A 24,677-nucleotide genomic window follows, 5' to 3' on the forward strand; every position below is an offset into this window, starting at 1 on the left:
AGTAAAACATCGTTTGCTTCTTAAAGTATTCCAGGCACTGGAAATATAAAGATGCAGAGGATAGAATACCTGCTCCCTCTCAAGAAGCTCCTGGTCTTAAAGGCTAACTTATTTTTTACCAGGAGGAATGACAATAAATGTTAAAGAGACAGACTTGACTCATCCAGACATTTTCCAGAGTCTCCTCCAGCCAGGAGACTATTTTATAAGTCTGGGCCCTTGTTACCATTAGCAGGTTTCTCTAAAATCTGCAAGCTAGAGTTTGAATGGCTCTTACTTTTCAGTTAGTGTCTGTTTAAGAGAGAGTTTTTGTAGGATCGGCAGAGCAAAGACTTGGAATTGTGCCCATCCAGTTTTGGGTTTAAAAATAAAATTTCACTTCATATGTACATGTGTGTGATTTGTTGATGGCCTTAATTGAAAACAGACCAATGTGCCAATATAGTCACAGACCCTTGGAACTAGAAGGGTCACCTTCTCTTTGATTCTTTGATTCATTTGAGGAAGCCAAGGCTCTGAGAGGTGAAGTGATTCACTCAAAGTCGCTTGGTTAATTAGTGGCAAAGCCAGAACTTGAATCCAGTTAATTTTTGAACTATAGTATATCGCCTCTCAAAATTATGCCATGAGGGAGATAAAAGTTCTGTTCATTTAGGGAGAAATCTACACTGAACTTCCATTATTTCCACTTGTCCATCTATTTATTGAGTTTCACGAATCCAGTTACTATTCATGATAGGCTTCCCATTGTTTTGTTATTGTTCTTTATAAAATCTGGTACCACACAATCTCACCAAGGTGCATCTTCTCCAGACTCTGCGCTCTGTAATTACATGTCTTTGTTCGGGCAGACAGAAAATTGCGCTTCTTTGTACCTAAAAAAGATTTAAGCATTTGCCATGAATTGATCTGTGGTTTTGAGGGGGTAAACACCCCCCCCTCCCCCGGTTATGTTTGTGGAATTTGTGGTGCATTCCAGAGGATTAAGATGTCATTGCCTCTAGTCAAGACATGCTTTCTTTTACAGTTGGTGGGTTTTATTTTGTTTATATCTGTTCCCCTCATCCCAGCCCCCATCGCTGACCATTTGGAAAATTGTATCTGAAGTACACCTTTGTGCCGGGTCCACAGTTTTAACTGGGGCCCTCATGACCCATTGGCTTTGGCTACTTTTACTGGGAGCAATAATCATTTCTAGTGTTCAGGAATTTGAAGCAAAGGATTCGGGTAACACCTCCAAAGATCAGGAAGAGATGGTTAAAAATGTGGGTGAATGATAATTTCCCCCTCCTCCTGTTTTTTGCAAGAGAAGAGATGAGTATACTTTGAGCCCTTAGTGTTTGCAAAGCGTTTTCAAATTGTTCTCACTTTTTGAAAGGCCCTGGGAGATTTTTTTCCCCCCTCAGGGGATATTTGAATTTTAGGCCCAATGCTTTTTTTTGAAAAATAAATTTATTTATTTTATTTTATTTTTTGTTTCTGGCTGCGTTGGGTCTTCGTTGCTGCGCGCGGGCTTTTCTCTGGTTCCGGCGAGTGGGGGCTGCTCTTCATTGCGGTTCGTGGGCTTCTCACTGTGGTGGCTTCTGTTGTTGCAGAGCACGGGCTCTAGGCACGCGGGCTTCAGTAGTTGTGGCTCGTGGGCTCTAGAGCGCAGGCTCAGTAGTTGTGGCTCCCAGGCTCTAGAGTGCAGGCTCAGTAGTTGTGGTGCACAGGCTTAGCTGCTCCGCGGCGATGCGGGATCTTCCAGGACCAGGGATGGAACCCGTGTCCCCTGCACTGGCAGGTGGATTCTCAACCACTGCATCACCAGGGTAGCCCTAGGCCCAATGCTTTGAAAACACCAAACTCTAACTGGAATCATTTGTCCTAAGTGTGATTGTTGGGAGAAAGTAGTTTATTGATCTGAGTAAGTCAGTATCTAAAGAAACATAACCAGTGTCAGTAATTAAAAATAGATCCTCCAGGGGTGAATGACGTGTGGCCATTTGTCTGTGGCGAGGTGGACATGCTTCTCTGTGCAGTGGCCTCTGAAGCCACCGAGGCTACAGGCAAGCATATTCCCGATTTGGGGACATTAGAGTAATACCCACTGTTTTGTCTTGCTCTTTCTACGCTGCCTTTAAGGTCAGGACTTCAGAATGGCCTTGAGTTCTGGTTTAGGATTGAAAACCTTCCTTGGCACCCTTAAATTCAGTTAGCCAATATGGCTTCCGTGCACACGGGTGGGTGTAGCAAGCCGACTGTTAAGTCCAACGAGGCTGCAAGGTGCGTGCCGTTGTTGAGACCCACGAGAGGGTGGGACAGCAGATGAGCTGAAGAAGATGACATTGGAAGCAGCAACAAGAGCTCTAAGCCCCTGTCATTTAGGCTCTGAGGATCTCTGTGTCTTCGTTAGTTGAAGTGCCTGTGTCCCTCGTGGGAATCATCACTTGCTCTGCAGTCCTCACAGGGCTGACTTTCCCCCGTAGGAAAACCTTTTACCTCTCACGGAGTCAAGATCTCAGATTTAAGCGGTGCTTGTGGTCAGGTGAAGGAGCAGAGTTTATTCCAGAATCCCCCGTCTAACTGTTCTTAGGTGGACACACATATCCTGTCTTCCTATCTTTGGAGGGTGATCCTCCAACTTCCATTTCAGTGATGCATTTCCAAAGGAAAATTGTGATTTGACCATTAAATTTTCAATTTGTGAATCTTTCTTGCAGCTTTAAAAAAATTAACTCTTATCCTCGGCTTTATTGGAGAAGTCCCTATTTTGTAAATCTTTATTTCATGATCTCCCAGTTTGATTTATACCGTGTGTGGGTGTGTTTCCTAGTTGTATTTGGCAATCATAGAGATTTTTATTGTACCAGTCCAAAACCTGTCTCTCCCGCCTCAACCGCGTGTACTTTGGACTCTGTCATTGTTCAGGTACCATTCTTTCTAGCATTCATTGCTCCTCGGTGTTTCATTGCTATGTAATTTTTCTATTAGGTTTTTAGCAGTCTTCTTTGGCTAATTTTAAAAAAATGTTTTACTTTGTTTTTTTCATAATGAATGTATTAAGCTGATTGCACAGTTATTTGACTTTGTATCATGTTTCTGGGTTTAAAGCCAGTATTCTGTTGAAAATTTAAATACTGTAGAACGTGAAAAGTAAAAATCCTCTGACACTTCCCCATAACTGTCCCCCAGGCTAAAAACTGTTTATATTTTCTGGTTTATTTTTTCAGTACCCATAAAAGTAGACTTGTACTCACAAAGATTATAGACTACTTTATACTTATTTTTAAATTTTATTTTATTGACATATAGTTCATTCACAATGTTGTGTGTATATACACACACACACACACACACACACACATTCTTTTTCATATTCTTTTCCATTATGGTTTGTCACAGGATATTGACTATAGTTCCCTGTGCTCTACAGTCGGACCTTGTCATGTATCCATCCTATACATGATAATTAGCATGTGCTAACCCCGAACTCCCCCAGTCCCCGCCCGCCTTGGCAGCCACAAGTCTGTTTTCTGTGTCAGTGGGGTCTGTAGGCTACTTTAGATCCAGAATGTAGACCACAGGCAAATACCTGAAGAAGCTTTACCTACCTTTGATTATTAATATATATCGCTCCCCTTTAACATTATATGCTTTTGATTGCCCTGCTTTTTTGTTATGCAAAAAACTCCAAAACTATTAGAATCTTTTATGATTCAAAATAGAACATTAGTTTTATTATATATCGAAAATGGATCCTTAAGCTTCATAATGGCTTCCAGTTATTTTGCATTTGTTTGTGTTATATACTATTATTTTATTGCAGTATAATGTACAATTACGGAAATGACTCCAAAGAGACATGATTTTTCTGGCTTATTGTGTAATTGTTTATTTTTCTCATTATAGTGATTTTTTTTCCCCTTTTGAATTGCATATATAAAGAAACTTGCTTAGATTTTGTAAATTGATTATTATGTGGCTAAAGAAATCAAATACTTTTTCAAGTGCTCACTCTCTGGAAGGCATTGTGTTTAGGATTGAATAAATGGAAAGATTTTGAGATCCCTCATCCTCTTCTCAGAAAACTAGTTGTATTAAAATACCAATAACAAAATGTCGCAAATGCCTGATAAGTCCCACAGCCATTAAACATCTAGAATAGAAGTTCATCAGAGGGCTTGGGTGGTTGCCGGGGGCTGTGGTGCCTGCAGAAGGGTTAGTGAGCCGGTGTGACTGCAACAGGACTTTGGCAGGTGGCATTCAGAAACACTGTCGTGTGTGAGAATGGAGAGAGCAGAGCATGAAGCTTTTGGATGGTGGGTGGCCAGGAGCAGATGGAAAGTGCAGCAGGGGCCATGGTGAGGGGTGGGAGTCTATTCTAGGTAAGATGCGAAGCCACTGGAGAGTTGATTTTATTTTTTAATTGAAGTATAGTTGATTTATAAGGTATTAATTTCTGCTGTACAGCAAAGCCATTCAGTTACACGTATATATACATTTTTTATATTCTTTTCCATTATGATTTATCATAGGATATTGAATATATCAATAGTTCCCTGTGCTATACAGTAGGACCTTGTTGTTTTATATACAGAATGGTCTGTATATAAAAGCTTCCATCTGCTACCCCCAACCTCCCACTCCATCCCTCCCCCACCCCCTCCCCCTTGTTCTTTGTGTCCGTGAGTCTGTTTCTGTTTTGTAGATAGGTTCATTTGTGTCATATTTTAAATTCCACATAGAAGTGATATCATATGGTATTTGTCTTTCTCTGTCAGACTTACTTCACTTACTATGATAATCTCTACTTGCATTCATGTTGCTGCAGATGGCATTATTTCATCCTTTTTTATGGCTGAGCAGTATTCCATTGTATATATGTACCACGTTTTCTTCATTCATCTGTCAATGGACATTTAGGTTGTTTCCATGTCTTGGCTGTTGTGCATAGTGCTGCTATGGACATAGTGGGGCATGTATCTTTTTGCATTAGAGTTTTGTCTGGATATATGCCCAGGAGTGGCTAGATCATATGGTAATTGTACTTTCAGTTTTCTGAGGAACCTCCATATTCCATAGTGGCTGCAGAGAGTTTTAAACAGGGGATTGACAGCATGATCTGATTTATATTTTAAAAGCTCACTCAGGCCACTGAGGAACAACAGGTTCTGTAACCGTTGTTTTCTTTGTGTTAAATGGAGTTATATAAGCAGTATTCACACCCAGCCACTGATTACTGTTAAGGGGGAATGAAAACAGGTTGATCTGTGGTTCTGGGCTTCAATGATGGGGACGGAGGATCCAGAGTTGGAGTGGGAGGGGATGGGCTTGATTTTAGTCCTGTCGAGCTGGGGATGGGGATGTAGGACAGCCAGGCAGACATGGATGGTCCTCTAGCAGTTGAAGAAGAAACAAACGGATGCCATATTACCTTCTGTTTTGAAAACATCTCTGAACATAAAGTTCAGGGATTTGCGGATGGGTTTAAGTCATTGTGACAGTACATGCCCAAGTCTTAACTTGGTTGTCTGAGAGCACTTGGAGGCACTAGTGTTCTGGTGACTTACTCCAGCTCCAGCTCCATCCAAGGACAGTTATAATTTCCTGCTCTTTATTTCTAGAGGGTGATTTTAAGCATTTCAGATTGGAAGGGTAACTCAAGCAGAAAGGCAGTTTCGGAGCCCAGAGTGCTAACCTTACACCACGGAACCTAGTGGGGTTCCAGTTTCTAATAGGCTGATGTCATCCCCGTCTTCACGGCGGCTTTCCCAAACCTTATGGACACGTAGCTTCAGATTTTATACTTGACCATATTTCCTTTTTCTGTGCTAAACTGAGGATAGTGAAGTAATGACAAGTGGTGAAATAATGGCAAATGAAAATATGGCAAGAGATTTTTTTTTCCTACCAAGTATTTATTACTTGGATCATTTATAGAAAGTCAATTTAAGGATTGGTTAACTTATCCTTTGAAAAAGATAAAATATTTCAAATATAGGGAACAGCACAACACTCCCCCTCACTCCGTTTTTCAAAATCTCTTTCAGCTTCACAAAATCACAGCTGGGAATAAGCAGATTTACTTCTTTTGCTCCTAAGGAAAGTTATATCTATAGTCATCTGGGGTAGGGATTCTTAGTTTATAACTCTTTCAGATGTGGCATTGATTACAATTTGTGCAAATCAAGGAGGTAGTGTTTATTAATCTACAGGTGAAATGTTTTAGAAGATCGGGCTCTGGGAAGGTCAAGGAAAATAAAGAAATGATGTTCTCCCAAGGAGTGTGCTACCAATACCTTATTTGGGAGCTCATGGGATCTCAGAAGTCATCTAGTCCAGGCCCCTTCCCATTCCATGACTAACTCCTCAAAACTCTTGTCATGGTCATTCAGTGTCCTCTTGGACACTTCCGGTGAAGAGCAAACTAGAACATTAGCTTGTTTCCCTGTATGGCAGCCCAGGCTGTTTTGGGTTGAAACCTTCTTCTACAGTTATGTTTATGTCCTTTGGTCCTGGTTCTGCCGTACCATTCACAGTAGACCTACTTCCTCTTCTTTGTGACAACCATCAGGTCCTTCAAGGCAGCTCATGGGCGTGCTTTGGGCCAAGACTCTCTAATTCCCTGTTCTACACAGTGAGGGATCCAGGGAACGTGCATGGAGCCAGGATGGGAAGCAAATGAGAGCTCACTGCTGCTGGTCTTCGTGACTATGTTCCATATTGGAGGTGCCTCCTGATTTGGTGGATGATACAGCCACCACCCACCATCCCACCCGAGGAAGAGTGGAGACAGTCACTTCCAAGCGTGGGTCTTGGGAGATGGAGACACGGAAGAATCGGCAGCCTCATGAATGGCACCCCTCAGCTATGGGGCTTCCCGAGGCTCTTGAACGCTCCCAGCAGTGCTACAGAGCAGTGCTTTGCAGACTTGAACGTGCACACGGATGGGGGCTGTGAAGTTAACTTCCTAACAAGACCCTGGGTGATGCTAGTACTGCCGGTCTGTGGACCACACTTGGAATAGCGAGGTTGTGGGACACATCAGAATCATAGTATAAAACGGAGGACAGTTTGGGATCAGAAAGGCCAGAATTGACTTAGAGAAGCTGTCAAAGTCCTCTTTTCTCTGCTCCTCCTCCTTTAACTAAAGAATCAAAGGCTCCATGATATCAGAAAAATCGAAGCCGTCACGGATTCATGGTAGCGGCCTCTGTGGTGCTCACACATAAGCTAGTCAGACCGATTGCAGGCTGCGCGGCACCCAGGCCCCATGGGTCACAGCGGGTTGTTTGAACAGACTCGGAAGGAGTTTTGTGCTCCGTCCTCAGTACAGACAGGCATGTCTGGATGCTGGCAGCGCGTTCATTGCCGAAAGATGCGAGACATTGTCCGGGGCAAAGCCCACTTCTCAAGGGCGACCTTTGAGATCAGGACAAGAGTGGTTCTTGGAGTTTTCCAACCACTCTCTGGGGAAACACTGTTTTTAGGATTTTTGGTGATGCTCTGCTAGTCACCAAGTGACAGCTGTGTGAACTGGTAGAAAAATGGCTGAGGTCGCTGATGTCCCTCCTGGGCACTAACCACCCCCGCCCCCACCCCGAACCCTCCGCAGCTCTCTCGGCACAGGGAGAGGCAGGGCAGAGCGGTCCACGTGCTCTGGTGTCTGTGATTCTTTCTTCCCTTCCCTCCACAACAGAAAGACTGAGTTGCCAATGTGAGAAATGACAAAAGAGTTGCCTCACTCCTTCCTACTAGAGTAACTTGAGACGTTCCTTTTGACGCCCTGACGCTGACAGGAGGGTAACTTTGAGGAAATCCATACAGGGCTGTCTTGTAATACAGGTGACTCCCTTCTTTGAGAGGGATGAAGTGTGCGTGTTCTCGCAGGCTCTGCAGCAGTGGTGACCAGAACCTAGGGCAACCTTACCTCGGCTGGCACACCGCACACCACAGCCCTGCATGCAGAGGGTTAGGAAGAAACCTGGGGGTGGTGAGGATCTGTGTAGAGGGCCAGGGAGCCAAGGAAAAGCCTGGGATAGACTAGATGGAAATTCCTACCTGCCAACATCGTGGACCCCACCCAGCCTCTTCACTAAACGGTCTCAGCGATTGTCTAATCTGTGCCTGAAATCAGATGACACACAATCAGAGCGTACAAAGCAGGAGGGTAGCGTGACCGATCGTGTTTCAGTAGGTCTTTGGTGCTGGCGGCTTTTACCTTTGTCTTTGAGAAAACAATCTCTGGTAAAGTACAGAGTGTTGAAAATAGGGTTTAACCTAGAGCCAGTCACTTGCCAACTTTAATGGGTGCACTAAGCTTTTCAAGGGTGAACGTTATTAGCTAGATGCCTCATTCCATAGCCCCCCAAAATATCATATAAGTATTGATACAACGGACATGCACAGATCCCAGAAAACTTGCTTATTCCATTAAGAGACGAAATGGCAAGGACACATTACACCAAAGAATTGCTTGCTTCAGAAGGTGACCAAGGGCAGGGGACCCTCACAATTATTGCCCCTTCTGGCTGCAGACGTGAAGCCCTGAGCTGATGATACTCGAAGTTAGCAGTGGACAGCAGTACAGCGAGGAAGGCAGCAGATCTATAAATAGGTCTGTGAGCCTCTGTGAGTTTGACAGCTTTTGAGTCCTCGTTTGTACTTAGTAACGAAAATACAGGAAGGAGGGCTGCCTTTAGAAAGATGACATTCTTTTTTTCTCCCCCATATCCTCACTTGATTGTTCTTAATGTGAAAGGCAGGATGATTAGATACTAGGAGGACTTTTTTTTTTTAACCAGACATCTAAAGGTATAATTCATTGTCAGCGCCTTGACCCCACCTCTTGGAAAATTTCCAAAATAAGCAAAGGGTCTGTCTTGTTGTCTCCGAGTGTAAGGAATGTGTCCTGCGGCTCTTACTGCAGCATCGGCCTTGCTCAGGAGCGAACATGTTTGGTTGAAAATCCTTTTAGAACCTTTCCTTGTTGGGACCCCTGTACTGACGTACAGACACAGAAGCATCAGGTCAGGTGTTGAGTGCACCCTGGGTTTAAGAGTCGTCGTGCTTGGGGTGAGCACACGCAGGGTCCACAGCGTCACGTGGGCACCTGGTCAACAGACGAGGCTGACGAGCACAGGCGGGGAAGCTGAGACCCACGGCAGGGGGTGGGGGCAGAGGCAGAGAGGCGCTGGCGAGGGAAACCAGGCGGGAGGTGATCTTGGCCGGAGAGACCTGCTGGTGAACATTGAGGCTGGCGGGAGGACGCAAGCAAAGATAATGGGAGTGTGCCTTTGAGGCCAAAACACGAAAGCCTGGGCTTTCTCCGAAACTGGCGTTTGGAGTTTTTGCAGTGTTCTGGGAAGTGATTGGAGATTTCAGCCTTCATACCTGGTTAGGTCTCTACATAGCCCAGAACACAGTTCACTTGATGTGAGCCTAAGACTGATCCTTGGAGCCAGTGCAGCAGGACGTGTTACAGATAAAGTGCTTTACTGTGGATAACTCAGCTTCTCTGTGAACCTTGCAAATAACAAACGCTGAAGTTGAAGGCCACAGGTTTCCAGACTACTGGTTCATGTGTTTTTCCTCTCTGTTCTGCGTCCTCAAGCACCAGCTCCTGGAAGGCAGGGGCTGTTTCTCATTAATGTTTGTATCCTCAGGACCTAGCACAGTGCTGGGCATATGAAGTGATTCGTTTTGCCTTGTATGAAATGAAAACATGAGGCGAATTGTATACGACCTTGACATTCCTGGGTTTTTTTTTTTAAGACTTGAATGCCCCCATCTCCACCCCCAATAGATCACAGCCTCTTTCTCTCGTCCTGATTTTGGTCCTTCATCAACATGGTCCTTCATTGTTCCTATGTGCCAGAGGCTACAAAGGAAATAAAATGTTTGCAAGCCCAGGTTGACCTGTAAGGGTGCCTTGTGCTGTAGGCGGAAGCCATTCCTGTGGGCTCTAGTCTGAACAGCCAAGGTGGATACTCCCCCGGAAGGCAGTCTTCGGTCGTAAAGCATCAGGAACGTGGACATCCTCTTCAGGATGGACGCTTGTTGGTGTGAGGGTTACTAGGAATAAACTTGAATCAGATCTAAGTACGCTCAACTGCAGTCTGTTGACTCTTCTTTAACCCCTGTCAGATTAACCCCTGTCCTAGGTTAATCTGGTGAACTCAATGCTGTCCAAACTAGCCTGTCTAAGAACAGCAGCCTCTAATCTGTCGGGCTCCACGCAGCTTTCCCCGTGGGCCGCTGGTGTTTGGGCAGATGCAATGGCTATTCTCTCCTATTTAGGATTCTGCTCTTACTAGGAACCCTGGAGGCCCTCAGAGGTTTGCGATGCAGACTTCCGCCCAGAGCTTAGCCTCCCAGATGGTAATTAATGTTTACACAAAATGACAGGCCCAAAATGGAATCTCTTTGAGCCCCGCCAAGCACCCATCATTCCCCTGATTGCCCACTCTTGCAGTGTTTGAAAATTAATTTGCCTTGAACAAACAGTGGGCTTTCCTCAATTTATTTGTACAGTTTCAGTGACCGCGAAGGAAGAGCTGCAAGACTGAATGTCATCCCTCCATTCGTTCAATTCATTCGTAATTGAATCTGCTGATGGAACGAACTGGTCTCTGTTTAATGATTTGAAGAAAAGAGGGAGAAGAGGAAAATAAAGAGAAGTGTAGGTTAGAGAAGGTAGATAGTTTTCGGTCAAACACCATTGGTGTGTAGAGTTTTAGAGATGGCACCTAAAACACGGGGAGAGTTCAGAGTATTGGCGAATGAATTCAACAGTGTGGTTTTCATTTTAGTAAGTATATACAAAACATGCAGCCTTTGCTGAAAAGGAGATTTTGTCTGAGGTCACAGAATAGACAACAGAAAGTGTGTTTAAGGAATGGGTGTTGCTGGTAGCTTGAAATAATTGCGTGTAGATTCATAGAAATCTGATGCTTCCCTATATTTCTGGGCTGTTTGGTGTTGAACATTCCAAGATTTATTGATGTTCCCATTTTTCGATTTAAAATTTGGGTTCTTTTTCTTATTTGGCTACAGTCTTCATTCTTTCTGTGTGGTGAGATTTCTGTGCTCTTCCATGGGGACAAATAAGTAGAAAAGCTAGCTAGAAGATAGAATAATGTAAAAATAGGACCTGTCCAAACATTCAGATACAGATGGATGGATGGATGGATAGATACATTGCCTAATGACCAGTGCCCCACAAGGTTTTCGTGATGCCTTTCAGTCTCGTTCATATTTGCTACAATAATGACCTTATAGTGGGTAGACCCTCTTAGGGCTTTCTAATCGAGTGTAAAGACCAGAAGCACTGAAACGTGCCTTGGGAGAGTTTGTCCTCCCCGCCCCCGCCCCGTTCCTTCTCTGTCATCAACGTTCACCATTTCCTTTCTGTTCAAGTACACCAGTTAGAACCAGTTAGAAACACTGAGGAGTTGATGAAAGGCTAATGCATACCATATCCTATCCTCATTTCTGAGAGAAAAATACTTATCTGTCCTCTGGGTGAAGAGCTTTTCTAAAAACTCCATCCAGTAGGTAAGGCAGTTTCAAGAGACTTAAACAGTCACTTTCCTGGTTGACTTTTTTAGATGGTAGAGATGTATTGTCCATGACGGAACTCTTTAAAAATATAATCCCTTTCTTTTCTTTTATAATAATAATACATATTCACTATAGAAAATTTGGAAAGTTTAAAAAAGCACAAATTTAAAAAATTGAATCAATGGTTATTTCTGGCTGATGGGATCACAGTTAACATTTTTTCCCCTTGATATCAGTTTATTTTTCTTGTTTCTTAAAGGTAACAGTTAACATTTTGATGCATATCTTTCTAATCTCTTTTTTTGTACATATATGTATGCATTTATATAGATAATTTTAAGTATTGAAACCATATTGATAATAGTGCACTTTATTTTACTGAATAGTAATTTTGTCGTGAAATATTTTCCATGAAATTAAATCTTTCTACAGTAGTTTTGGGAACACTGATCACTTACTTATTTTGTGCTATACATTGTAGAAAGCACTTAACATGACTTTTTAGTTTCCACAACAACCCTTTCCGATAGTTATTGCATTTTTGCAGTAAGTTATTGGACTTCTAGAAACAGAGCAGTCCATCACAGGGACATAATGCATCTAATCTCAATCCCACCACACCCAGCGCCCTCTTTGTGTAATGTAAGAACTATTTTATAGCACACTTTTTTTTTTTTTTGGCTGCATTGGGTCTTCGTTGCTGCACGCATCCTTCTCTAGCTGTGATGAGTGAGGGCTACTCTTCGTTGGGGTGCGCAGGCTTCTCATTGCAGTGACTTCTCTTGTTGCGGAGCACGGGCTCCAGTAGTTGTGGCCCACAGGCTCAGTAGTTGTGGCACACCGGTTTAGTTGCTCTGCAGCATGTGGGATCTTCCCAGACCAGGGATTGAACCGTGTCCCCTGCATTGGCAGGTGGATTCCCAACCACTGCGCCACCAGGGAAGTCCCTATAGCACACTCTTATTTTTTAATTTCTGGAGTGAAATATATGGTTAATATGCTTATCTGCACACATAATTTTTAAATGTATGTAAAGCCTTTAATGAAATGTAAAGGAGAAACAAATAGAAGGTAGTTTATAGTAACATAATATGTTTTAAGTACGTAGATGCCTGTTTGCATTAGAAGACAACGAAAGGTCAGATGCTTGAATCTGTACATAAAAGCACGGCTGTCGTGGTAATTCACGTACCAGGATCAGCCTTATTACCATTGATGTCATGATTTTCCCAAGTGATGAACAACTCAACAACAAGACATAACACAGCAGACGCAACAACATACAACAGTTGCATTCTTAGAAGACCCAGTGTGTATTAAAGCCATGTGGAAAATTATTTTGTCTTTCTTTGCAAAAACAGGTTCTAGGTTTTCCAGCTGCACAAATGTTAAGTGGGACTTTAGAAAGTGAACCAAGATACTGTGTGTGGTTTACCTTCATATCATGGTCCATCTAATCTCCCTGAGAGCCCCTAAATACCCTCCAGTCATTGTGACAGCCAGACAGACTCCAACAGACTTTGAAAACTCCCCCAAGGGGTGGTCTCCTTTAAGAGCTACCTCTTCCATGGCTTAACCTTTAACTTCTCTCTCTTTCTCTCCCCTCCCCCTCCCTCCTCTCCTCCCCACTCCCCCACCCTGCCCCATTTGTTTATTTATTTATTTATTTACTTTATATTTATTTTTTGAATCATAAAACACCCTAGAACATAGATTCTCAAAGCATTTGGGGAGGTATGTTTCTGAAAGTTTATAGGCCCTATAATTTTCTTGTTAGGTTCGTTCCCAGGTGTTACATGATCTTGGTTATTGTAAAGCGTATTCCTTTTTTATTTTATTTTCTCTTCACTATCGCTGGTGTGTAGGAAAGCAACTGATGTTTGTGGCTTTTATCTGGGTACCTTACTGAGCTCCCTTATTAGTTCTTATATTTTTTCAGCTGGTTGTCTATGTTTTCCAGAGAGATAATTATATTTTTTGTAAATAATAGTTTTGCCTCTTCCTTTGGTTGTAGGTTTGCTGTTGGGCTTCAATTTAAATGACAGGAATCGTTTGCCTCCTATAGGTTTAGTCCACATTGTCTAGAACACGAAATGCACCTGGTACCTTGTTTTGGTTGAGGGGGTGTTGATAGGGAGTCATTTTTCAGTTTACTTTTATGATCGGCTTTGTTTGTTTCTTTAAGTCAGTTTTAGTCATTTATATTTTTCATAAAATCCGTTTTATTTTAAACGTTATTAGTATAAACGTGTGCCTTCTGTTTTCTTATTTCATATAAAATATACTCTCCGTGCCTATTAGTCACTCCACTATTCAAATTCCCAGTTTTGTTTGCTTTGCTTTTTTTTTCCCCTTGTTCAGACTGTTTTTAAACATAAGACCAGTTTTGAAATTTTTCATAGGTAACATGATCACAGGATTCAAAAGTTTAAGTATGCATGTATGTAGACAGTAAAATACCTCCCCCTCCCCCAGTTCTCTGTCTCTCCAGTTCTCACTCCTCCTCAAGCCCCCAAACAGGTAACTCACTGCTGTTGGTTTCTTGGGTATTCTTCCAGAGCTGCTTTATATTTAAGTAAAAATTAATACATTTTCTTCCTTTTTTTTTTTTTTTTTTTTTTGCGGTACGCGGGCCTCTCACTGTTGTGGCCTCCCCCGTTGCGGAGCACAGGCTCCGGATGCGCAGGCCCAGCGGCCATGGCTCACCGGCCCAGCTGCTCCGCGGCATGTGGGATCTTCCCGGACCGGGGCACGAACCCATGTCCCCTGCATCAGCAGGCGGACTCTCAACCACTGCGCCACCAGGGAAGCCCCCTTCTTCCATTTTTTATAAAAGCTAGCATATGCTCTACATTGTACATATAGAGCTCCTCAGTCTTTTCCACTGCATGGATGTACCAAATCCATTTGTAACCAGAACCCTAATGATTACATTTGAGTTGTTTCCAAACGGGCGATTCAAATCGTGATGTTGTTCCACTGTGTTTATAGACCAAATTCTTACTCATCAGGTCAAGGGAACTCCATTAGTTTTTTGGCTAAATGTTGCCACATTGCCCTCCACGGAGGTTATAGGGTTTATATTCAACTAGTAAAGTAAAAGAGAGTCCATTTTCCCCAGGGAACTTGTATCCAATTTGAAGTAAAATCAAGCACATTTTTCCTAGTCTACCCTTACGATTTTTTTTTTAAGTATTGTGTTTGAGTCAAGTTTCTTGAGATATAATTTACATGCAGTGCATTCAGCCTTTTTACTGTATAGTGTAATTCAGATTTGCATATCTTTTATTTATAAGCATGATGTTATTTTTATAAACACAAAAGAGAAATTTTAAAACCCCAAAATGTAATGAAAAAAGCTTCTACATAAGACTAGTCACTTTGCACGTTCTTATTTCTTTCGCCTCAGCACATTTCATCTTTTGGCAAATTCAGAGCACACTGAGCAATACAAAAAAAAATTTTTTTTTTTTAATGTGTTCTTGCCAATTTTGGAGAAGCTCAGTAAGACAAGTGGACTGTCAGGACGGAAGAGCTTAACTGGGAAGACGCATTTATTGAATAATTGAAAGGTAAAGGAAATGCATTGCCGATTAGCCACAAAAATGCATGATGCCTAGTCTGTGCCTCACGAGACCCGTGCAAATGGGGGATCGTAAAACTGTTTCAGCCCCAAAGTTCTTACCAGCCTTCCAACCTGTCGGCTGCCTTGGTCAATAGGTTGGGGCACCAAGTGTTGATGGATTGACGATAGCTTTCAGATTGAGCTGAAAGGCCATGTTCCAGCGACAGTTTGTAGCTTTCCTAACCCTTTGCACTGTCTGTACTTAAATATTTTAACTGAATCCTGGATTTATCATTACCTGTTTCATGTTAGGGGGCAGCATTGTGTAAATCATAGAAAAGTCACTTAGTGGTGGCAGAGTTAGCACTAGAACTCTGCTGTCTGGTTTATTCAACAGCAAGCAAGTTCCTTAACTTCTCTGGGCTTATTCCCCATCTAGTCGAAGAGGGTTGGATAACATGCTTGCTAGCTACTCACAGAATGGTCTAAGCATCAGCATCACCTGGGAAATTCTCAGAATGGTAGACTCTGGAGCCCTGCTCACCCCCAAAGCTGCTGAATCCGAACCTGCATTTGAACCTGATCTTCGGGGCTTTCATATGCACGTTAGAGTTTGAGAAGTGCTGGGATGGTCTCCCAGATTCTGGTCTTCTTGCAAAATTCTGTGATTCTCGGTTTCCCAAGCCAGTGGTTCCCTACAAATTTGTAGGGTTCGCTAGAGAGGTTTCAGTCTTGCCGGTGTACCTTGTTGATCGTCAGGGATGGCAACACCGCCACAGTCTCAGCACCACTCCTCTGACTCTAGCTGGGTTTGGGTTGGTCCTGAGATGGTGGGACAGTAGAGGAAACATAAGCGCCAACTCTGCCTTTATGGAGCCTTGGGAAGCGAGCCCAAGCCTGTACTGTGCCTTCTTTTTTTGTGCTGTTAGAATTTCCGGGGTGTTAGTGCTTTCTGCCCCAGACCTAACCAACCAGCCTGCATTGTGTGAAGCCTGTGGTTTTCAGTGAGCTCGTATAATTGCTTGCTGTGGAAAATCTTGTGAAAATGGTAGAAAAAAATGAAAAAGGAGCAGAGCCAGGATCCCTAGAGCTGGGTGTCTGCAGATAAAGGGTCTTCCTTTGTGTTGCAGGAGGAGTTCTTGTGGCTGAAGGGGGTCTGTGTCCACATCAGGAATCTTGTTCTCTCTCAGCCCTCAGGTTTTGGAAATTCATAAAGTGTCAGCTTATCATAAGCAAAGATCTTCCTAGCAAGGTTCTGAAGACAGCACTGGAGAGAAATGTGTGTGAGTAGGATGTCAGAAGTCTAGAGCTGCTTTTCACCAGATGCATCAGATGCTCTATCCTTTCGTACCTGAGCCATGTGAAGAGGGGGCTTTCTCGGCATCCTGTGTGTGTAATTGTTCCACACTGTCTGTGGGACTTAAGGATAGCCGAGTTCATATTAGCTAAAAACGTGGTTTGCTTATAAGCCCACCATTTGTTTCTGCTTTTGTGCATATTACAGGTTTGATCTGTTTTACCAAAAGAACACGAAAATAGTGGATTGCTTTGATGCAAATTCCAGGGAAGAAACAAGGACGTGTGTAGACGCAAGAGGACATCGACAGAAATTAATAGGACCAGTGAGAATACCATGTATTCTTCATACTTGATAACAGTGAGATTAGAAGAGAAAGTTCATGCCCAAAGTAGTTCATTTAGGAATACCCTGAAACACCACCCTCATTTCAGAGAATATTGTGATCTATTCTCTTCCAGCTTCTAAGCTGTGTAATAACAAAAGGATGGATTTTTTTTTTAAGCGCAAAAATGCAGGAAAGGTAATTTTTTCCCTGCGACGTATACAAAAGTCCTTACTCATGAGTCGGTCCACCTCTTTGTGTTTAATGCCATATTTGTCTTTCATTATTCTGTTAGAGGATTGTATGGAGTTTGACTTACGGGGTTATCAGGTAACCCCTATACTAGATGTGGCATGGATCTTTTGGCCTTTGGGGGGAAGCGTATCTTTTAAATTCATATGGGAGCATCTGTTGCCTACATTTCATTAGTGACTGTAGAATTTGACTTACATTTCACATCCAGGCTTGGTCCCAAGTCCAGCATCCCACCCCTTGTCCTCACTTGGCTAAGGACTCCTCCAGTGGTCCAGAGGGAATCCTTTAAGAACTCAAGCATGTGTAGTTGACAGTAAATTGGTCTAAATTCACGTTTGCACCTTCAATCTCAAACCCTGGGATCATCCGTAAGAGGAGAAAGCCTCAGCAGTAGGGGCCTGACGTTTGACCGGAAGTTTAGCCCTTGCTAAACAGAAAATCATTTCTCCAAATGTCACGCGGGCTCCATCAGTCAGAATGGAAAGGGGGAAGGAGGCCAGGCCGATAAGAGACATCTGTGGGGCTGAATAACTTTTGCTTCGTGTGCTACTGCAAACACTTCTCCTCTGTGTAGTCAAGAAGTATGTTTGTTTTAAAAGGAGAATCAACTTGTGGGCTCTTGTTTCTGAATTTTGCCGCACAAAAGGCTTTGTCAAGGTTAAGGGAAACATTCGTTTTCAGAGTCTGGTGGCTTCAGCCGCTTCCTGGAAGGCAGCCTTCTCTGCCTGGTGGGCCTTTCTCCCCCAGGGACACGGCCGCTCCCAGCGGTAAAGACAGGACAGCACCGAGGACGGCCCAGTGGGCACAGATGAGCCGGGCCCGGCATTGGCTTCCACTCACGCACCTGCCTGTGCTTTTCTCTCTGCTCGCCCCGCACAGATCCGGAGCTCGGTGTCGGCGCGCTACCCCAACACGACGGCCGCGATGCGGGGCCCATTGTCCCCAAGATTTCGGGTCTAGAGAGGAGCCAGGAGAAGAGCCAGGACTGCGGCAAAGAGCCCATCTTTGAGCCCGTGGTGCTGAAGGACCCCCGCCCTCAGGTCCCGCCGCCCCAGCCCCAGGCGGAGCCCCCGCCCCGAGCGCCTTCTCCGGACCCCGCCTCGGGGCCGCGCGCCGAGCCCCCGCCGCCGCCCCCCCCGCGCCCCGGCGCCCAGCCTCCGCCCGCGCCCCCGGAGGCCCCGCCGCAGCCCGCGCCGCCTCCGCCGCCGCCGGCGCCCCGGCCGCCCCGGCCGCAGTCCCCAGGGCCGCTGCCGCCCCAGGCCCTCCCGCCCGCGCCGGCCCACCCCTCCGCCCAGAGCCTCCCCCAGCCGCTGTCCGCCTACAACAGCAGCAGCCTGAGCCTCAACAGCCTCAGGTGAGCCGCCGGCCCGGCTTTGGTCATCTTCTGATGGACGGGCAGCTGGCGGTGGGAGCGGGGCCCGCGGGGACTGCGGTGTCCTGTTGGAAGCTTGATCGCAGTGTTCTCAGCGAGGCGGGGACGCAAGACAGGGACGGGGCCTGAGGGGCCGGTGGGACAGGGTCTCTTGGGAGCAGGACGGGATGCGTTGGGTGGAGCATGGGTGGTGAGGACGTTGTCAAGAGCTAAATATCTACGGAGGCTCCTGAGAGAGTGAAGGCAGGAAGGGGAAGAAGGTTCAAGGAAGGGAGAGTTGAGTTGAGGGCTCTGTGGCCGGGAGCCCCGCCGGTTCCCCGGTCAGAGGCAGGGAACGGAAAGCCAGGGAGATGGTGCAATGTTGAGAATCTTAAAAGGAAAGCTCTTTGCCACCACAACCCCCCCCCCCATCACATCTCCCTGCAACTCCAGGGGCGGGAAGATGGGGACCAAGGAGCAAACTGGTTTGAGGAATTTCCACTGTGATTTCCTTCCTCCGGGTGGGTCACAGAGGTAGAGAAGAAACACGCCAGGTTTAGGGAGAGAGAGGTGTTCCTCCCTGGAGATCCAGGCACTCTTCTGTCTTGTCTTTGCCAGAGTACAAAGGAAAGTTTACAAAGCAGCACAAGGAAACCCGCAAAGAAAAGGGGAACAGGGACCCAGGGCGCAGGCCTCAGTGTTGCCCACCCCGGCTGGTCCCGGGGGTTGTCATTCTAAGCCCCCGCGCTTGGTGACTTTGGTAGTGTTTTCCTTGTGACTGTGACGGGTGACCGTGGCAGTCAAGAGCCTTGCTCTCTCCTATCTGCAACAGGGGAAGGAAGCTGCCTTGGCAGGGGCCAGGCCCATCTTCTGCCCTGAGGCCACGTCTGTGGCCTCCAGACCACAGGGGTGATGGGGCACCTGACCCCCTGGCTCCCCCTTCCCTGTGCTTCTTCACAGAAGAGGGAGCAGCTCACCGCGCTTATTGCTTTCCACTGACGTTGCCCTGTCGCAAGTGTGGCTGGTGCAGGATGGGAGGGGGCAGCTGTCTGGACGTGGCGGCGGCTTGGGGCAGCAGCTCCTATTCTGCTGTGTCCGCAGTCGTGGGGGCAGTTTAGAGGAGCTGCGATCTCAGCAGAGGCTCTGCGCGCACAGGGGAGGGTCTGGGAAGAGGAAGGAGCAAGAGAAAAGGTGTTGAATGGCTTTGGGCAGGGACCTAGGGGTTTTTTTAAGAAAATGAATGGCTTACCTCTTTTGTTTTTCATTTCTTTCCTTTTTTTTTTTGGTATTCCAACAGCAGTAGCAGGAGCAGCACCCCAGCGAAGACTCAGCCCGGCCCCCCCCACGCCTCCCACCACCCCTCGGCCTCCCCATTCCCCCTGTCACTGCCCAACCACAGCCCCCTGCACAGCTTCACGCCCACCCTCCAGCCCCCCGCACACTCACATCACCCCAATATGTTTGCCCCTCCCACTGCCTTGCCTCCTCCACCACCTCTGACATCAGGGAGTCTGCAGGTGCCCGGACACCCGGCCGGGGGCACTTACTCAGGTAGGATGGACGAGCTGGCCTGGCTTCTTCGTGCTCCCACTGTCCCCTCCAGAGGGCCTCGCCTGCTGTCTGTGTTGTCCCTGACGGCTAGGTGTTATCCACTCACGATTTTCTGCTTCACTGTATGTCTTCTTGTAATCTTCCTCCAGCCCTCTAGGCTGAGATTCAGCAAAAATACGTACCAACACCCATCCCAACCTGGCATGACAGTGGCCTGGAATCGGACGCTGCCAGAGAGACTTTTCTGACCAGGGTCATCCTCTGAGCAGTAAAGCACAGGTTGTCTGGGCCCTGTCACCTGGGCTCCCATTAGCTTGACAGAAAAGCTCTACACATCCCGTGTCTGTTTCAGGCCAGGATCTTAAGTCACATCCTTGTTAGCTGACTAAGGCCTTCTACCGTGGGTGGGAAAGAAGATGTACTTTTTGTGAGCATATGTCCCAGCTTTTTAAGGACACACCTAGTGTTGGATATTGGGTCCTTTTCTCCTCACCTGTATTAATCAGGCCAAGTGGCACAACTCTGGGTTCGTCATGGCCATGTTCTACCACCGATACAGAGAGCCGTGAAGCAGAGGTTTATGTTGGAAGAGGGCATGAGGGGTCTGTCATGGCATGTTGCTGTGTCGACAGCTCACTTTTATTAGTCAGCCAGTCACTGCTCTTAAGCACTTCAATAGGTTCATTTCTTTAACCCTTGAAACGAATCCATAGCACAGGCAATGTTATTGTTCCCGTATGATAGACGAGGAAACCGCGACACAGATGGCTGATTTCCCACACCCAGGGTCACTCAGCCGGCAGTAAAACAGCTGAAACTTGACCTCTGGCCGTTCGGCCTGGACTCTGTCCGTGCACCCCACTGATGGGCCGCCTGTCCCTGAAAGCTGAGACAGAGAACAGAGTGTGTGACTGGGCCTTACCACCCATTGCCTGGTCGGCTGTCCCTTTCCACTGAGGGCCTGGCCGCACCCCGGGCCCATAGCCCTCCGTAGTGAGCTACTTGGATGTCCTGTTCTGAAAGAAATTACCGTCCCAAGGAAAGGTGTCACCCTGTCCGTGTTCTTCTCTTCCAGAGCAAGACATCTTGCGACAGGAACTGAACACACGTTTCTTGGCCTCCCAGAGCGCTGACCGCGGGGCCTCCCTGGGCCCCCCACCCTACCTGCGGACCGAGTTCCACCAGCACCAGCACCAGCACCAGCACACGCACCAGCACACGCACCAGCACACGTTCACGCCCTTCCCCCACGCCCTGCCGCCCGCCGCCATCATGCCGACGCCAGCACCGCCCATGGTGCGTACCCCAGGCAGAAATGTGAGGATAAGTAGAGCACGACTCTTTTTATGCAGCACGGTGGGGTTGGACCAGGCCGTCTGGGCACAGGAGATTGGCTGGGGAGCAACAGCTGTTTGGGGGACTCCCTTGACCTTGCTCAGCTCTGCTGGAGAGAAGGGGATGTGCCCTGCTCCAGGCAGCACTGACCCAGGGCCTCAAGTAGGAACTCTTTGCTAGACGGTGATTCCTAGCACTGTGGGTGGAATTTATTCTAGATGCCCTCAAAACGGTCACATCCAGTGTCGGTAGTTAACTTCTTAAGGGCGCTTTTGTTTTCTTGAGCATCTTGGGGAGTTGCCACCAGATATAAAAATGTCAGTGTTCGGCGCTAGCAAATAAATGCTCACGGAATCCCGGGAAGTCCGGAAGGGCCGAGGAGGGAGAGAGCCATCAGGAGACTTGGATGGCCCTGGGTACCCCTCCCCCAATACCCGCTCTTTCGGAAGGTTTTTTAAACCGGCTTTGATGGAGGTGTTGTATTTCCCGTATTTCATAAGACAGCGCCCCCAGTCTGCTATTGTGCTCTGCCAGCAAGTGGTCAGGGAGCGATGAGCCCTGCAGGGTCCGAACTCAGCCTTGTGGTAAGAGGGACCACTGGCAGTGACAGGATCTGGGCCTTGCCTGGGGACTAGCGCATGCCGGGAGGACCAGTTAGGGTTGTTTTTTAACTTAGGAGCTGTACGGAATAGTAGGATACTAACTATTCTGAGATAGATGCCTGTCCATAACAGTGACTATTAGAGTGTTTTACTTATTTAATTTTTAATATTTCAGGAAATACTTGATTTTAAGGCAATTAATATAGGCATTGTGAGGATAGATTTGAATTCCGTGATTCACCAAACTTTGCATCCTCTCCTCCCTCCCTCTCCCCCCATTTTGTTCAACTTAATTTTTTTAAATATATATTTCAAAGTTTATTTTATAAACTTTATTTAGGAGAATATTAGAGGTAAGGCCTTGGGACCAAAAATTTTTTCCTGTGATAAATCCTGTATCTGTTTTCTGGATGAACCGTACTTCTCAACAGTTATTTAGGGAAGGAGCTTATACCAGTCTGAGTGAGCTGTTTCACAAAATGAGTTAAATCTAACTGAGGCGAGTTACAGCCCAGGATGATGACATTACTTAGAAGAAATAATGGTATTTTCTCTTTTCTGCTCAAAAGAAAGGTTCTAAGACCTAGCCCAAATTGCCTTGTATTTGGGGGTAATACATTTCAGAAAACAGCTGAATGTACAGTTCTGCCAAAGTGAAGATGAAAACGGAGGGAATTCTCTGGATAAATCAGATGCAACGCTCACTTCTCTCTGATTTATCTGAACAATTGCCTCTTCTCTCCAGTTCAGGTGTTTGGTGCGCGCCAGTCTCCAAATATAGCCTAGAAAGCAAGCCGCTCTTGTGTGGCCACAACCTAAATGCACTGAATGGGTTTTCACTTTGATTTTGCGTTCCTGTTGATTTCTCGTCAGAGTGACTCGAGCTCAGAACGGTTTCATATACAGTGAGGTTACAGAGGCTGATGACAGCCTAACGGCAGAGAAGCTTGCTTCGGGCTACCTCCACTGAAGCAGTGAACAGAAATGTAGATTCTTTAAGTAACTAGCTTTTGCTTTGATCCCTTTACAGTTTGACAAATACCCAACAAAAGTTGACCCATTCTACCGGCACAGTGTGAGTCTTGTTACCATGCTACCCATTTAATGTAACTGCTTTTCCATTTTTGTGCTCTCACCACAGATCAGTAAATGACTAGCAGCCTTCCTTAATCATCTTTGCGAGAATTCCCATTGCTCCTCGTCACTTCGGATGCTTGCTTTTTGTGACGTTTGCTTTTGGTAAAGATGCAGTATCATCTTCTGAATCAAAAGGTCATAAGCACTCCTAACACTTTAAAGCGAAGGTGGACTTCACTGGCAGCCAGGCCTCTGTCCTGCAAAGTGGGGCGCCCGCAGTTAAACCCTTAGAGTTTCAGGAGAGTCTGAAATCACAGATTGCAGTCTTCGGTCGAAATGTCCTTAACACAGAATTCCTGGAATTCATCTTCGATTATTTCCTCCAAGGAAAGTACCATATCTTTTTGACTCATGACTTCAAACAGCAAATTTTCATTTCTTCTAGACCGACTGTTGATCCCTCTTACACACAGCTGGTATTGTTCTCCTGAGCTCGTTAAAACTGCGACTAAAAATATTATTTAAACAAAAGAAGATCTCAAAACTGAAATGCATGATTTTTTTTCTCTTTAAACTCTTCTTTATTTAAAAAAAAACAAAACTTTTTTTTTTAATTGTTTCATGCAATTTTAAGAGTATGTTCTGGAACTTCAATTGGCAACAACCTAAGTTATATGTTCAATTAATTACAAGACGTGGGCTTCTTTTATAACAAAAACCTTGAATATCTTACCATGATATTTTGATTATGGAGTGTATACTGCATCATTTTTACCTGAAATTTTGCAAGTTTTCTTTGCTCAGTGGTTTATTTATATTTTTTAAATGAAACCAGAAAGAAGGAAGTTTAATAACTGCTTGTAGCCATGTTGATTCACCGTATTAAACTCTTCTTGCTTTGAGTTTTGGATAGTGTTACCTTACTGTTCAAACAGAAATGCTACTTAATAGATCAGCCAAGCCTGTGACCTCATTCATGCCTTGAACTAACACCCTGTGTTAGTCCTAAGCTGAGAAGTGAGCTGAGAAGTCAGGACTAGACAATATTAGAAATCAATTGAGAATTACTTACGGAGAGACATTCAGAAATGGCCTGAGGAGAGCCTCTTCAGAAAGGGATGAGGAAGGTGTACCTGAGCACCTGGCCCCCCCAAGTTCTTCAGCACTGTTCTGCTCAGGACTGTGACACGAAAGCATTTTTCAGATGGACATGCACAATGCAGTAGAGCTGTGGGTTTTCTCTTTGCATGGGTTTCATGAATGGTACCACCCTTAATAATCACCAGATTTCTGCCCTTTGTCTATACTTGCCAAGTTCAGTTAAGGACCAGCTAACAAAATCATTCTCAGAGAAAGTTTAGCTGCTCTGCTGGCAGCTCAGTTTACTTCCTAGGACCTCATGCAGTGTCTTTTCATATACATATTCCACAGAGAATCCTAGATTTAAGATGAAGAATAAGTCTGCAAGCCTGAATTTTTGGAAGGTTCATGTTTTATTACTTAGGTAATTCAGATTTTTAGTCAGGAGATGGAGTAGTCAGCTATATTCGAAGAGGCTCAGTAATGGACTAGAGCAAAATGAAAATGGTGAGAACACCCAATTTTTTAATTGAAAACATTAAAGGAAAAAATACCCACCTGGAGGCAGAGTAATAGGAATTTGAGTGCATTTTAGTGTGATGTATTTAATTACTCTGCTTCATACAGTGTACTGGGGGAGAGTTATTTCATATTATTAGTTATAGTGGATAATATATAAAGTACTTAGTCTCCCC

The 24,677-nt window shown here is 45.3% G+C and overlaps 1 protein-coding gene across 4 annotated transcripts in view; it reads left to right on the forward strand.

Annotated features, from left to right (window-relative positions):
* AUTS2 (activator of transcription and developmental regulator AUTS2) overlaps positions 1 to 24,677 on the forward strand; it is a 1,117,705-nt gene that overhangs the window by 1,070,993 nt on the left and 22,035 nt on the right. For 2 of the 4 annotated variants that reach the window (XM_067705962.1, XM_067705963.1), the window contains 2 exons: positions 20,964 to 21,205; positions 22,856 to 22,900. In XM_067705962.1, the coding sequence (XP_067562063.1) occupies positions 20,964 to 21,205; positions 22,856 to 22,900 (287 nt within the window). Of the gene's footprint in view, positions 1 to 17,865; positions 18,341 to 19,634; positions 19,889 to 20,963; positions 21,206 to 22,855; positions 22,901 to 24,677 lie in introns of all 4 variants that reach the window. The other 2 variants (XM_067705960.1, XM_067705961.1) reach the window with 2 other exon arrangements.

The sequence above is a fragment of the Pseudorca crassidens genome, chromosome 15, assembly GCF_039906515.1.
Source record: "Pseudorca crassidens isolate mPseCra1 chromosome 15, mPseCra1.hap1, whole genome shotgun sequence".
Taxonomy (NCBI): Eukaryota; Metazoa; Chordata; class Mammalia; order Artiodactyla; family Delphinidae; genus Pseudorca; species Pseudorca crassidens.